The sequence below is a fragment of the Anomaloglossus baeobatrachus genome, chromosome 5 (assembly GCF_048569485.1).
Source record: "Anomaloglossus baeobatrachus isolate aAnoBae1 chromosome 5, aAnoBae1.hap1, whole genome shotgun sequence".
NCBI classification, from domain to species: Eukaryota; Metazoa; Chordata; class Amphibia; order Anura; family Aromobatidae; genus Anomaloglossus; species Anomaloglossus baeobatrachus.
Window position 1 is genome coordinate 333,190,046 of NC_134357.1, and position 15,965 is coordinate 333,206,010.

The window sequence follows — 15,965 nt, forward strand, 5'->3', positions numbered from 1 at the left end:
AGTAGATGACCAGACACCATACACCTCTGGTAGCACTGAACGACTGGTTGAAATACTAGCCGAGCGTAACCATGGTTCAGAGGATGGCGTCTGAAAATTGGAGTTAAATCCAACCTTGGGTACATCAATGGCCCATAAAATCAATGGACTTTACCGAAGATATTTACAAGGCAGGGAACAACATGGCTGAACACAATTATATGTGGGACTGTGAACTATCAATGACCAGTTTATATCCTATTGTCAGGACAGCAAGATGTATTTGTTCGCTCACTGGTTTTTAACCCACGTCTCTGTAATTCATTTAAAAAAATTCTTTTACACAGGGTGTGGCAGAAAATTGGCTCAAATTCATAGCAAGAAAACAGATCATCAAAACTTATGGTAGCATGGAAACAGCTCGTAAACCAGCCAAGACTCGCCAGTAAGAAGTCAATGAGCAGGCAGGTCAGTACACAAACGACTCTTGATAGTGCTGATGTATGAAGACATGATTGTCTCACTCACTATCTGTTCAGACGTCAAGCGTAGGGTTTTCCGATATGGCCTAGATTGTATGGAGGTTAATGAAGGTTTGCTGTCATTTCCTATATTCTCGTTCAACCTAAATAGAAAAACAAAAAGACAGGAGCCAAAAAATAAATACAGTAAGAAAGAAACAAGCAATGAAAAAGGGAAGCGAGAGATGCAAAGTGACAGCGGAAGTAACTTTAATATAAAGACACACTCACCGCTCAGGGTTGGAATCTTCATTCTGGTGCACATTTTCCTTAGGATTTGGAAGTGGCTGCTTGAGGATGAGGGTGATGGAGAAAGAAAGTATGTGGTAAGAGTAAGCTGGAGAAATTGAGGGGCAGATTAAAGGAAGGAAAATATTAGAAAACCAAGAAGATGACTGTAAGAGTTACCCAGGTGAGGAGGTAGAAGTGTTAGCGTCTCAGTGAGGGTGGGAAGATAGATCAAAGAGGTCCTGGGTCTCTGACTCCCCATTTTGCCAGGATCGATGTACACCCAAAGGCTGATGTGCTCCCATTCTGCTATAAGAGGCAGCTTTATATTTGCAGTTTGGGAGAAGCACAGGGGGGAATGAAGCTAACTGGATTTATGTTTCGGCTAGCTTCAGAGCAGCACAGGCAGGGTGCAAAAACTCCTAGCCAGGCTAGGATTCAAGAGTGGCCGGTAACCTAGGCATTGAGCTGTACACTATAAAAATAGAATGGAGAGGATGTATTGAATAGAAAATATATTGCCCATTAGAAATCTTAGGCTTCTCACCAGTTGGCTAGGCAAGCTTCTTCTCCGCCAAGAAAACCACCATCCTCGACTTCGAGGTGGCATCTTCTGTTGAGAAAGCTGATCAATGACCCCCTTCGAAAGCAAACAAGAGATGGATTAATAAGAGGAATATATAATGAATGTGAGGGGTAGACAGCAGCATTACTACCTGTGGCAGCATCTTGTTGTACACTTGCATGCAGAGAAGAATTGGGGCAGCAGTTGCCCAGTTATAAAACCTGTACAGAAAGCAGAAACATTGCATAGAGAAATAGAAGAAATAGGACAAAATAAAGTCCAGAGAAAACAAATACAAAATTGACCTACTTGTTGTGTATTCGCAACACCAATCGTGGATTTTCTATGAGTGAAGGATTTTGGCTGAAATCTGAGAAGGAGATCCTGTACTTAAGGAACCTGTCTAAATATGGAGACAACAGTTGGTTTTCTGGAGAAAGTCTCAAGGAATCCTGGTGCATAGCGGTATGGGTAATAATGTGATGTTATCTAAGATAAAATTTTTAATACTTATACCTTCAGGGATGTTCCATGTGTCTGTGAGACCCCCACAGAGTGACATTTCCACAGAAAATAATGATTGTTCAATGTTGTCTTCTGGTACCTGTCCTGAGTCCTTGTTATGAAGAGGCGGAGGTGGGGGATGTGGATCACTAAAATTATAGTATGGATGAAAATATATTATTTTTATCATTTCATGTATTTATTTACATCCATCTCTGACTGTATTTTGTATGCTAGGACAATTTGCTGTGGATCTGTACATTTTGGCAATGGGAAAGAAACCTGTCCCTAATGGAAATACACAAACAGAGATAAAATGTGCACACAATGCAAAATTTACTATGGTTGGATCCAAAACCAATGATGGAATGTATCACTGCTAGCCAGTGCTTTCAGACAGTTGCATACAGAAGAGATAGTACAGGTACTAAACCATATTTTTACATTATTAGTAGTGATGGGTGGACATGGACTGTAAAAGTCCAGATCTGCACGGTTTCAAAGGTGCCCGTGTGCCGGACTTGGGCTGGGAAATGAAATAAAATAAGGGAAAATCAAAGAAAATAAGAATGAAGCAAGCACTTCATACTTACGAAGGCTCCGGTGCGGCTGTACATTGCACTCATGTGGCTGTAGGCTCCTTCCAGGCCACGCATTCACTTCCTAGGCAGCTCCTCAATGCTCATCCATATGCACTGCTTTCCCCGCCCACCAGCCGTCCTATCATCTGTGATTGGTTACAGTCAGATGCGCCCCCAGCCTGTGTAACAGTCTGACTCAAACCAATTATAGGTGTCAGGACGGCCAGTGGGCGGGGAAAGCAGCACAGCTGTTAGAATTGCGGTGCAAAAATTAATAAAACAATTGGCATAGGATCCCCCCATATTATAATACCCATCACAGATAAAACATACAGCTACTGACTGCAGCCCCCAGCCCTGCGCTTATCTTGGCTGTGTGTATAAAAACAAGAGGAACTGCATGGGGCTTTTTTTTAAATTAATTATTTAAATAAATAATTTTAAAAAATGGTGTGCGGTCCTCCTCGATTTTTGACAATTTTGATACCCAGTCATGATAAAGCCCAACAGCTGGGGGCTTGTATTCTCAGCCTGGGGGTCCCATAGTTATTGAGAGAACCCAGGCTAAAATAGTAACCTACAGCCACCCCAAGTACATCCCACCGATTAGCTGTTCTCGGTCCTGGCAGCGGCAGCAGGAAAGGCTCAGTTCCGGAACTACTTCATCTTCTGATAGCGGACGTGACCGGGTACTGCATATCCGCCTCCCTTTCAAATCAATATGAGGCGGATGTGCAGTACCCACCCATGGCTTCCAATAGAAGACGGAGCAGCTTTAGAACCGAGCATTTCCGTTATCTGTTGCCACTGCCGGGACCGAGAATAGCTGATCAGCTGTGGTACCGGGTATCAGACCGCTGGAACTGAGCATTTCCGGCCACCTGCTGTTGTCGGCAACATCAAGAACAGCTGATTGGAAGAGGTGCGGGGTGTCAGACCCCGACCGATCAGACATTGATGACCTATCCTAAGGGTGGCTTTGCACGTTGCGACATCGCACGTGCGATGTCGGTGGGGTCAAATTGAAAGTGACGCACATCCGGCGTCACTTTCGACATCGTACTGTGTAAATGCTAGATGATACGATGAACGAGCGCAAAAACGTCGTTATCGTATTATCGTATCATCGTTGCATTCACCGACATTTCCATAATGCCGGTGCCGCGACAGGTACGATGTTGTTCCTCATTCCTGCGGCAGCACACAACGCTGTGTGTGAAGCCGCAGGAGCGAGGAACATCTCCTACCTGCCGCCGGCAGCTATGCGGAAGGACGGAGGTGGGCGGGATGTTTACATCCTGCTCATCTCCGCCCCTCCGCCGCTATTGGCCGCCTGCCGTGTGACGTCGCTATGACGCCGCACGACCCGCCCCCTTAGGAAGGAGGCGGGTCGCCGGCCAGAGCGACGGTCGCAGGGCAGGTGAGTGCATGTGAAGCTGGCGTAGCGATAATTTTCGCTACGCCAGCTATCACATGATATCGTACCTGCGACGGGGGCGGGGACTATCGCGTGCGACATCGCAGCATCGGCATGCGATGTCGCAACGTGCAAAGCGCGCCTAAGGCTAGGTCATCAATGTTAAAATAGTGGCCATCCTCTTTAAATAAAAAGGGAATATTCAGACTTGTTAATGGGGCTTTTCTAAACATGAAAAGGCCTCGTAAAATTCCTTCCTCTTACCTGTTAGGAAAATAAAGTGACACTTCCTGAGAGTCAGGAGACATGACATCATCAGGATGCAATGAAGGAAGTTCAGTGACTGCATCTGCACAGAAAAAATGATAATAAAAGATATTAAAACTAGACTAGCAAAGGCAGAACAACAGGACAAGTGCTGGACAAAAGACTTTTTGGCTTATATTTCTGATGTCTGGCATCCTGGAGGCTGACCTGTTACTCTCATAACACTGTATTGTGCCTGAGCTGCCAGGGGTATACTATATGACACTGTGCTATATTAACCCCATAAGGACAAGCTTCGTGATGGTGCTCAGGACCATAGTTCTTTTTTTATCTTGTGTCGCTGCATTCAGAGCTGTGACTTTTGTTATCTTTCCATCGAAGATGATGTATGTGATTTGCTTTAAGTATAAGGCTATGTCCGCACTTTGCGTTTTTACCTGCGTTTCAGCTGCGTTTTGAACTGCAGCGTTTTCATGTCAAAATGCATGCGTTTTCATTTTCCAGCAAAGTCTACGGGAAATGTGGATTTCTAGTCCGCAGTTTGCTGTTCAAAACGCTGCGTTTAATTTGCATAATTTTGGGCAAAAACTCAGCGTTCAAAGAAGCAGCATGTCAATTGTTTTTGCCATTTGGGCTGCGTTTTGCTAAAATTGAAGTCAATGAGAAGTAGCAAAAAGCAACAAACATCAAAATTCCAGCGTTTTACCTGCTTTTTGGCTGCAGAAAACATGCGTTTTGGACTATATAAACGCATGCGTTTATGACATCAAAATAATGGAATGATATGTCCCTTTGCACACACACACAGTCCGACAATTAAATTAATAAAAAATATTAATTTATTGTTATTTTAGCCATAAATAGTATAAAACCGCTATTATATTATATATTACTCTTTTCGTTTTGATATAAATAATTATATTTTTCTTTTTTTTTCCTTTTTTCATAGTGTTTGTATGTTTAAACTTTATTTAGCAGTGTCTTTATGTTCACAACGCATCTGAGTTTAAGCAATGAAAAAGCATGTAAAAAGCGCTAAAACGCGGCTAAAACGCGATAAATACGCACACGTTTTTATCGCGTTTCTGTGGCCAATAGCAACTTTGGCCAAAGCAATTTCTGCCAGAGGATGCGTTTAGAACTGCAACTACCTCGACGCAAAGTGCGGACACAGCCTTACAGTTCATTGATCAATGGCATAACTCTGGAAAACTTGCGATTTCATGATTAGTTCATATAGATATGTATTATTTATTTGGGGGAGGGGGGTGAGTGTGGTAGAAAATAAGACATAAAAAGTATTGTTTCATTTTTATACAAATGTTTCTATTTTTACACAGTAAAATCACTTTTCATAGAGAAATGTTTTCTAGTGTACCACAAGGGGCCTTAGAGATTTATACAGATTTATTATAATTTTGACTCTGAAAAAAAATACAAATTTAATAATCAGATAATTTATTTGCACTCTTCGTAAACCCTGTCACTGCAAACCTCTATTAAACAAGGAAAACAAAGCTAAATATCTGAAAAATAGAGTCAAATTGTGGTATTTGCCTTGCAAGCCTTGATGACATGGAGGCATGGATGTTTCCTCACATTCTGGGACACTCTGGCCAGCAGCACATCCATCTGTGGGATTAGAAAGCCCCGGATCTGGTGAGGGAAATTCAGGTAGCTCAAGCTCCTTGGTTGGACTTGGTGGAAGAGACTGTGATATTTGAGGAGCAAAATCTGTCCAAGAAACCTGATAAAAAAAAAAAAGAGTTGGACCACATTGAACTAGAAAGGCCTAATGCAGGCGTCACACGGTACGATTTATCGTGCAATCACACGAGCGATCGTACCCGCCCCCGTCTTTTGTGCGTCACGGGCAAATCACTGCCCGTGTCGCACAAAGTCGTTAAACTGTCGTCACATGTAGTTACCTGCTGAGCGACTGTGCTGTGGGCGGCGAACGTCCACTTCCTGAAGGGGGAGAGACGTTTGGCCTCACAGCGACGTCACACAGCCGCCGGCCAATAGAAGCGGAGGGGCGGAGATTAGCGGGACGTAAACATCCCGCCCACCTCCTTCCTTCCGCATAGCCGGCGGGAGCTGCGGGACGCAGGTAAGCTGTGTTCATCGTTCCCGGGGTGTCACACGGAGCGATGTGTGCGGGTACGATGAACAATCGGCGGCATGAAAAATAAACGATTTTTTAAAAATAAGCGACGTGTACGCGACTCACGATTTGTGACCGATTCAGCGTCACTCGGAGGTGTCACACGAAACAACGTCGCAAACGATGCCGGATGTGCGTCACGAAAACCGTGTCCCCGACGATGTATCGCACGATAGCTCGTGTATACAAGGTAATGATTCCTAAGAGTCTTCCTTACCTGTGGGAGTCTTCCCCAGTCCCACTCTATGCAACTTTCAGTGCGAGGTGAGCCAGGGGCCCTTACTTCCAGTTCAGAGTCACTTTTTGGGGAGGGTGAGCGGCTATACAAAACATGAAACGTAAAAAAAAAAAATCCTGTTTAAATGAAATATACACTTATGCTGGATTAGACAGCTCGTTAACGGACATTAAACGACTGCCGATTACCGTATTTTTCGGACTTTAAGGCGCACATAAAAGCCTATGATTTTCTCAGAAATCGAAAGTGCGCCTTATAGTCCGGTACAACGTCTATATGAATACAAGCGAGCATTATGCCTCCTGTTAGGAGACATACTTACTCACCTAAACCGGTTGCTCCGGTGCTGGTTGACCAGATGGGCGGCGCTGTTCTCCGGGACCGGCGCCTCCTCTTTCTGCCATCTTGTTCCTCTGTCTTCTAAAGCCTGTGTGCATGACGCGTCCATGTCATACAGACTCGCCGGCACTGAGGTCCTCCGCAGGCGTACTACAATACCGTACTTTAATCTGCCATGAGTAGGGCGGATCAAAGTGCACCTGCGCAGGACCTCAGTGCCGGTGAGTGTGTATAACGTGGACGCGTCATGCACACAGGCTTCAGAAGACAGAGGAGCAAGATGGCCGAAAGAGGAGGCGCCGGTCTCGGAGAACAGCGTCGCCCATCTGGCCATCCAGCACCGGAGCGACCGATTTAGGTGAGTAAAGTGTTTTTTATGTTCTACAGTGCGGCCTGCGCTCTTATATACAGCATGTTAGAATGCTGTACATAAGAGCAGCGTCGGATTGGCTACCAGAGGAATCTCCAGTAATGCCAGGCCTGGATTCAGGTACCTGCATTGCACTTCGGAGCTCTCACCTGAGCTCTGGTGTGCAGCCTAGACTGTACCGCGAGCGCCGAGTGATTGCTTCCTCGGCAATTGTGGTTCAGTTCATGACAGCTGCAGACATCCCGGGCTGATCTCTGGTGCTCTCACCTGAACTCCGGATTGCACCCCGGCCTGTTCGCAGCTGTCATGAACTTAATGCGCTGCGGCTTATAATCCGATGCGCCTTATGTATGAACCTTGGCGCCTTAGCAGGCACTCATTGCTAATGCGCCTTTTAATCCGGTGCGCCTTATGGTCCGAAAAATACGGTAGCTAAAGCTGATTTAATGGCCTGTGTACACTGGATGAACACACGTCTGCACAACATATGTTACTATGATCACTGTGTGTATGTGTCATGTTATTGGCAGCACATCACCTGTTCATACAGGGAGCACATTAATCGTTTGATGACTGTTTGCCGGCCTTTTGCTCATTTCCAGATCATCAAAAAGTCTAAATAGCCTCAAAATCTACAGTAAAGTATATCTGATCTCTTTGTTTCATACTGTGTGGCTAGGTTACCATACACATAGAATTAGTATGTATATCTCATGGCTATAGTGCCTGTCATGTGGTACCCAGATACGTGAGTTGGGGAAAAAACAAATCTAACGGATTGGATTTTAATCTGCTCAAATGGGTTAACCACTGGTAGGGAAAACCATTCTGATTCCACGTTTTCTTTTGGTAAAATAAAAGATCCTATGCTCGACTGCCGTATCGGTGCCATTCTAGCGGTGTCAAGGATCAGATTCAGAGGGCTCACGTGCCATCACACAAACCCCAAGTCCAATCAGCACCAACTTCTGCCTCCCCGCCTTTAGACACATGAGCAATCAACAGGAAGTGAGCGCAGCCGCAGTCCTCGCTTCCTGTTGATTAACTTGTTTGGTCCGAAGGCAGAGACACAGAAGCTGACACTGATTGGACGTGGGGCTTGCGTTACATCATAACATCATGTGAGCCCTGGGAACGTGAACCGTGGCGCCGCTGGAATGGCACTGGTACGGGAGGTAAGTATCGGATCTTTTATTTTAACTAGGGGAAACATGTGGAATCAGAATCGGTTGTCCTAGGAGTGAACAACCCCTTTAATCCCTCTTCCTCTGCAGATTAGGCAGTGCCACAAGTTGCTGCTTATCTCTTATTACTATTTACACAAATATATACAATATATATTTGGCCAGTTCAAGTGTGCATTTGTTCCAAGAAGTCAGCAGGATTGCAGTCAGTTATCTCATGTATACATCATCCTTAAAGGGTTTGTTTAGTGAAGCTATCCTTAAGCCCCCATCACACAGCTAGCGAGATCGCTGAAACATCACAGGCTTTGTGACGTATCAGCGATCTCGCCAGCGATATCGCTGTGTGTGACAAGCAGCAGCAAGCGGGCCCCTGCTGCGAGGTTGCTGATTGTGACAAAACGATCAGGACCATTTTTTGCTCATTGGTCTCCCGCTATGCAGCACGCATCAGCGTGTTTGATGACGGGAGACCAACGAGCACCGGTCCTGAGTCTGCAGGGAACCGTCGTTACACGGGTCGCTGGTGGCTGATTGCTGTAGAGATCTGTCTGATTGACAGCTCAACAGCGACCATGTAGTGACATACCAGTGATCCTTGCCAGGTCGGATAGCTGGTGGGATCACTGGTACGTCGCTATGTGTAACGGGACCCTTAGAATAGCTGATAAATTACTGATTGATGGGGGTTTTACCACTGCACCGATTAGCAGAATGGGAAATTTTTATCTCTTATGAGGCACTTTTGTTTCCATTACAAGAAGGTGTGGCAGCCCCATAGGGAATGAATGGAGTGATGGTCAGGAATACGCACTGCCACTCCATTCTTACAAGGATAGAAGAGTAGATGGGTGCGGATCCCAGTAGTCGGACCCCCACCGATCAATAAGTTAACACACAGAGGTTATACCGGTCTCTTTTTTTCAAATCCTTTAATGAGCCTTTCATTTTAAAGAAAATAACCCTATAATTTCCATATGTCACCTTGTAGACAGCTGCAAGGCATCCTCTTCAGCAGTGGTGAAGTGATCCTTTGACTGTGATAAAGAATTGTCATCTGGGATCTCAGAGAAAGAGAAGTATATGGAGTCACTAGGTAGAATGAGATGCATAAGAGAAGTCAGTCAGTATGAAAAAGACACAGATAGATTAAAATATATTAATCTTTTCAGGAACAAAAATACAACCATGAACATGCTAAGCAATTAAAAAAAGTTACATCTATTTTTTAAAGATGAAAAATATAAGTCATCTTACTAGGAGTGAACGTCACAGAACACTTTAACTCTTTCCCATTAAAGCTTATGTTTAAGTTCCTAACCAGGAAATATGTTTTCAAAGCTAACCTGTCACTTTATGTAGCAGTAAATCCTTTTACATATCTAGTGATTCCGAGAATGTTTTTATGTTAGGGGTACTTTGCACACTACGACATCGCAAGCCGATTGTAGCGATGCCGAGCGCAATAGTCCCCGCCCCCGTCGCACATGCGATATCTTGTGATAGCTGCCGTAGCGAACATTATTGCTATGGCAGCTTCACATGCACTTACCTGCCCTGGACGTCGCTCTGGCCGGCGAACCGCCTCCTTCCTAAGGGGGCGGGTCGTGCGGCATCACATCGACGTCACACGGCAGGCGGCCAATAGAAGCGGAGGGGCGGAGATGAGTGGGACATAAACATCCCGCCCACCTCCTTACTTCCGCATTGCAGCCGGGATGCAGGTAAGGAGATGTTCCTCGCTCCTGCGGCTTCATACACAGCGATGTGTGCTGCTACAGGAACGAGGAACAACATCGTACCTGTCACTGCAGCGACATTATGGAAATGCCTGACACTACACCGATCATACAATTTCGACACTTTTGCGCTCGTTAATCGTAGTAAAAACGATTCACATACTCCGATGTCAACAACGATGCCGGATGTGCGTCACTTTCGATTTGACCCCACCGACATCGCAGCTGCGATGTCGTAGTGTGCAAAGTGCCCCTTACACGTTGTATTTTATGTTAGTGGTTAATTTGGGTCAGTATATTTTGTGCGTTTTTTTTATGAAAATATCTTACATTTACAGTACAGTTAGTAATTTTCAAACTTTGAAATTTTATGGCCTTAAAACAGCTAGTCGGAGAACACAAAAGAGTTAATAAATAACAATGACCATATGTTTGCTGTAAAGTCATGTTTTTGTTAGGATGTTAGAAGGCCTTCATTTTAGCAGTAATTTTTCATTTTTTCAATGAAATTTACAAAGCATGTTTTTAGAAACTACTTAAAGGGGTATTCCTATCGTAATATGTAGTAGGTCTAATAATAATATTAGCAAATGTCTCCAATTAGAAATCTAGTATAGTTCTTCTGATTCACTATGTTGCTTACCTCAAGTTCAGGGCATTGCAGGACCTTAGGTATCCATGAAAACAGACAATACAATATGTTGTACAATTTCTCCTACGTAAAGAGATACTCCATATGTGGTGGAAAACTACTGTTTTGGTGCAGGGGTCGTAAAGGAAAGGAGCGATATTTGAATTTCGGAGCACAAAATTGGCTGAGAAAGAGAGCAGACACCTTGTCGCATTTTCAGAGCCCTGATGTGCCTAAACAGTGGAGCTCCCCCACAAGTGATCACATTTTGGAAACTACAATCCTCAAGGAATTTATATAGATGTGTTGTGAGCACCTTGAACCCACAGGTGCTTCACAGGATTTTATAAAGTTGAGCCATGAAAATGAAAAAATACATTTTTACCACAAACATGTTGCTTTACCTCCAATTTTTTCATTTTCACAAGGGTAACAGGAGAAAATGCACCATACAATTTGTTGTGCAATTTCTCCTGAGTACAATGATACTCCATATGTGGTGTAAAACCACTGTTTGGCCACACAGCAGGGCTAGGAACGGAAGTGTGAAAAGGAGTGCCATTTGATTTTAGAGTGCTATTTTGGCTGGAATAGATTGCGGACACCATGTCACATTTAAAGGGGCATTCCCATCTCCAAGGTGGTTATGACCACGAGTAACTAACTGTGACTATATGTGTGGTCGTAACCATGGATACCTAAGATCCTGCAATGCCCTTAACATAAGGTAGATAACAGAAAGCAAAGGAGAGAGGTGTTCAATGCCGTGCCAAGAGATCACTTCAGCAGATGTTTAGATCAGTGTCACTTTATTGTTATTCAGGTCGACGCGTTTCTGGAGCCTCTGCCCCCTTCATCAGGACCACCAGGAATAGAAATAGCATCCAATGTTATTTCTATTCCTGGTGGTCCTGATGAAGGGGGCAGAGGCTCCAGAAACGCGTCGACCTGAATAACAATAAAGTGACACTGATCTAAACATCTGCTGAAGTGATCTCTTGGCGCGGCATTGAACACCTCTCTCCTTTGCTTTCTGTTATCTACCGGTTTTGGTGGCTACTGCCTTGGATCTATGATACATGCGATTATAGTGGTTGTGGCTTCTCACAACTACAATTGGTGAGTAATTTGACTCCCCCCTCCCTACCCCTCACATATTGGGGTAAGACCCTATTGCGCTTGTTTTTCCACAGCTTTCTCTCCGTCTTAACATAAGGTAAGCGACAGTGAATCAGGAGAACTATACTAAATTTCTAATTGGAGTTATTTTCTAATTTTATTATTACACCTACTACATATTATGATAAGATCTTCCAGATGGGAATACCCCTTTAAAGATTCCCTGACGGAATTTATAACATTGGGCTGTAAAAATAAAAAAATACAATTTTTCCATTAAAATGTTGCTTTGGCCTCAAAGTTTTATTTTAAAAAGGGTAAAAGGAGAAAATAGAAAATACAATTTGTTGCACAATTTCTCCTGCGTTCAGCATTACCCCATATGTGGTCAAAAACTACTTTTGAGGCACAATGCCTCAGTAGAGAAGGAGCGTCATATTGGAGTTCATATTTAGTTGGAATGGTTTGGGGGTGCAGTGAGAATATTGACACCACAAAGTGGGCCATTTAATTTTATACCATTGGGCAGAGAAGAAAGAATACATTTTTTTTCACTAAAATGTTGTTCTAGCCCCAAGTTTTTAATTTTTATAAAGAATAATAAGGAAAAAATGGACCACCCAGTTTGTTGTGTAAATTTTCCTGAGCGTCCCTCCATCTAATCAGGAATTTCTTTTTAGCTACAGTGCAAAGCTGAGAAGGGAAGAAGGACCATATTGGACTTCAGAATTTCCTGGAATTGTTTGCAGGTGCCAGGACAGCAGAAGGCCCCACAAGTGACCCCATTTTACAAACTGCAAGCCTCAATAAATTCATCCAGGGGTGCAGTAAGCAAATTGACACCACAGGTCTGTCACAAAATGTTATGCTATTGGACAGTAAAGAAAAAATAATTACACTTTTACCACTAAAATGTTGTTTTAGCTCCAGATTCCATTTATTAACAAGTGGAGTACATAAAAAAGCCCCATAATGTGTTACATAATTTCTCCTGAATGTGCCAATACCCCACATGATTGTACAGTACTGTTTGGCAAACTGCAGGGTTCGGGAGCACCATTCGACTTTTGGAACACAGGTTTTCCTACAATAGTTTGCGGACTCCATTTTCAAAGCCCTGAAGTTCCAGAAGAGAAAAAAAACTTGCTCAAGTGACCACATGTTAGAAATTACACCCATCTAGAAATTCATCTATGGGAGTATTAGCAATTTTGTCTCTGGAAAACTTCTGTGGAGTCAAATGCAGTGAGTGTCACAGAATTGCAAATAGGCCCTTGTAATGGCCAGTACATTGTATTGCTCAAACATTGTGCGTTCGTGCTTCTGGAGACACACACCCTGTAAATTAAATGGGTTCTTGTCACTACAGCAATGCCAAAAATGTTGACATTAATTGTGGTTTAGGCTACTTTCACACATCAGGTTTTTTCCATCAGGCACAATCCGGAAAAAAACGGGTAAAACGGATCCAGTACCATATCTGTTTTATCCCCATAGATTTGCACTGTTACCAGATTGTGCCTGATGGCTTTGCGTTGCATCCGTTTTTTTCCGGATGCGGCAAAATTAATTAAAGCGGCGGCCGGAGGCAACGTATCTTGCAACGTTTTTTTGTCCGGCAAAAAAAACGCATCGCGCCGGATTCGGCGCGATACGGCGTGTTTTACAATGGAAGCCTATGGATGCCGGATCCGGCGCAATGCGGCAAAAAACGGATGCGGCTGCTGGATCCGTTTTTGTAAACTGCGCATGCTCCAATGTTTTGAAAAACCGGATCCAGCAAAAAAAAAAACGGACAAAACGGATGCAAAAACGGATGCAAAACGGATCAACCGGATCCGTTTTTTTACGCATCCGGCATAACGGATCCGTTAAAAAACGGATCCGGTGGATACGGTTTTTACATTTTTTTGCCAGATCCGTTGGATCAGGAATAAAAAGGATTGTGCCTGAATCCAGAAAATTGATGTGTGAAAGTAGCCTTAGGCTTATATTGGTGCTCAGAAGGAGGGGTGCATTTGGAATTGAGAGCGCAGATTTTGCTACATTTCTTTTTGGAGGGAGCCATAGCGCTTTTCCAGAGCCTTTGTGCTACCAGTAACTTTGAATTTTGCAATAATTCCATTAACTGATGACAGATGTGAGTGGGGACTTGTTTTTTGGTGAATTGAGTTGAATGCTATTGGTGGCAATTTGAGGTACAGAACATTTTAGATCGGTTCACATTTATCCTGTGCTTTATGCTGAGCACCTACATTACAGTTTCCATCTACATCTTCGATTGAGCTGAAACCTCCGACGGATCTATTCACTAATGAATCAGCAAAGTTACTCCGCACTCTGTTTGGCCTCTGTCCAGCCATGTCACACAGGAGTTTAAAGTGACGCCCTCTGCCTGATTACAGTGACTTTTCCATTGGGAATTTTGTCTGAATCACAATTGTCTGAGATTTACTTCTAAACCCCAATGTACTGTAAGTGCTCGGTGTGGAGCGCAGAATGAAGGTGAGCCACGCCTTAACGTTATCTTTGTTAGGCAAATGAACAAATCAACAGCAGTTGAACAATTGGCTTCATTTACTTAAGGTACTGTCACACATAACGAGATCGCTAGCGAGATCGCAGCTGAGTCACCGTTTTGGTGACGCAGTAGCAATCCCGTTAGCGATCTCGTTATGTGTGACACTTACCAGCGATCAGGCCCCTGCTGTGAGATCTCTAGTCGTTGCTGAATGGTCCAGGTCATTTTCTTCAAAGGCGATGTCCTGCTGGGCAGGACACATCGCTGTGTTTGACGCTGTGTGACAGGGTCCAGTGACTGCTGAGATCGTTATACAGGTCGCTACTGTGACCTGTATTGTTCCTGCATCGCTGGTAAGATCTGACTGTGTGACATCTCACTTGCGACCTCCCAGCGACTTACCTGCGATCCCTATCAGGTCGCATCGTTTTCGGGATCGCTGGTAAGTCGTTGTGTGTGACTGGGCCTTTAGAATTTACACCCTTCACCATGCTGTATAAGTGATAAGGCAGCTTTATTCCTCAGATCAATACAATTACAGAGATAGATTTATATTTTTTTTTAGGTTTGGCTAGTATCACGCTAAAAACTCTTTTTTTTACAAAATAAAGGTTTTGTGCATCACTGAATTTTAAAGGCTATAGTTTTTTTTTAGTTTTCTGTCAACAGAGTCATGTGGGGGATTTTTTTTGCAGGAAGAGTTGGAGTTTTTATTGGTAGCATTTTGGGCCACATAATATTTTTATCAGGTTCTATTCCACTTTTTGTGTGGCAGAATGAAGAAGAAACAGCAATTCAAGAAATGTTTTGTCTTCTTATTTTTACGTTAAACATGTCATAAAATAGCATGACAGTGTTATAGATTGGCTTGTTCCGGGCACGGCAATACCAAATATGTGTAGTTTTTGTTTACTTTTTTTCTTACATAAATATACAGATTTATTGGCATGATATATTTTTCATCTTTCTGTTCTTTATGTTCTGAATTTTCTTTTATATTTAAACATTTTTTTTTACTTTTTTCACTTTTTTACTTAGTCCCTATACAGGACTTAAACTTTAATTAGTCTGATCACTGGTATAATCCATTGTAATGCACAAGCATTGCAATGGATACCTGTCAGTACTGCAGTCACAAAATGCCTATTAGACCATACTGCTGGCATGGTCTAACAGCCCAACAGAGCAAGGTAACCTGGAGGTCATCATTTGACCTTGGGTTACCATGGCAACGACCGGGTCCCCTTGATCATGTCGTGTGGTCCTGATCTCATGGGAGAGGTAGTGCACTCCCTCTCCCAGTTCCCTAAATGCTGCGATAGCTATTGATCATGGCAATTAGGGGGTTAAACAGGAAGGAAAGGTATGAGCACTGTCACTGGCAGTGACAGCCGAAGCTTGGCTATCACTTACGCAGAGCTGCCAGCGACGATGTGCATGGGCATGAGATTTCAGAAAACTCATTGACTTTGCTAGTACTGCAGAGTTTGTTTCCCTTGGAAAACGTCCCCCCAAAAAGAGGCAAAAATGCACTGTGTGAACAAGCCTTGAAGGTAATGCTTATCCATATTCCTATAAAGGCAAATTAAAGTCCGATA

At 43.5% G+C, this 15,965-nt stretch overlaps 1 protein-coding gene across 1 annotated transcript in view; it reads right to left on the reverse strand.

The window, feature by feature from the left end:
* Nucleotides 1–15,965, reverse strand: part of LOC142311419 (phosphatidate phosphatase LPIN3-like) — an 88,510-nt gene that overhangs the window by 23,205 nt on the left and 49,340 nt on the right. Inside the window, exons 5-14 of the mRNA XM_075349819.1 lie at nucleotides 9,342–9,449; nucleotides 6,444–6,546; nucleotides 5,629–5,809; nucleotides 4,060–4,144; nucleotides 1,810–1,946; nucleotides 1,603–1,696; nucleotides 1,445–1,514; nucleotides 1,276–1,368; nucleotides 732–790; nucleotides 508–604 (exon numbers count right to left, since the gene is read on the reverse strand). Coding sequence (XP_075205934.1) covers nucleotides 508–604; nucleotides 732–790; nucleotides 1,276–1,368; nucleotides 1,445–1,514; nucleotides 1,603–1,696; nucleotides 1,810–1,946; nucleotides 4,060–4,144; nucleotides 5,629–5,809; nucleotides 6,444–6,546; nucleotides 9,342–9,449 — 1,027 coding nt within the window. The remainder of the gene's footprint in view (nucleotides 1–507; nucleotides 605–731; nucleotides 791–1,275; nucleotides 1,369–1,444; nucleotides 1,515–1,602; nucleotides 1,697–1,809; nucleotides 1,947–4,059; nucleotides 4,145–5,628; nucleotides 5,810–6,443; nucleotides 6,547–9,341; nucleotides 9,450–15,965) is intronic.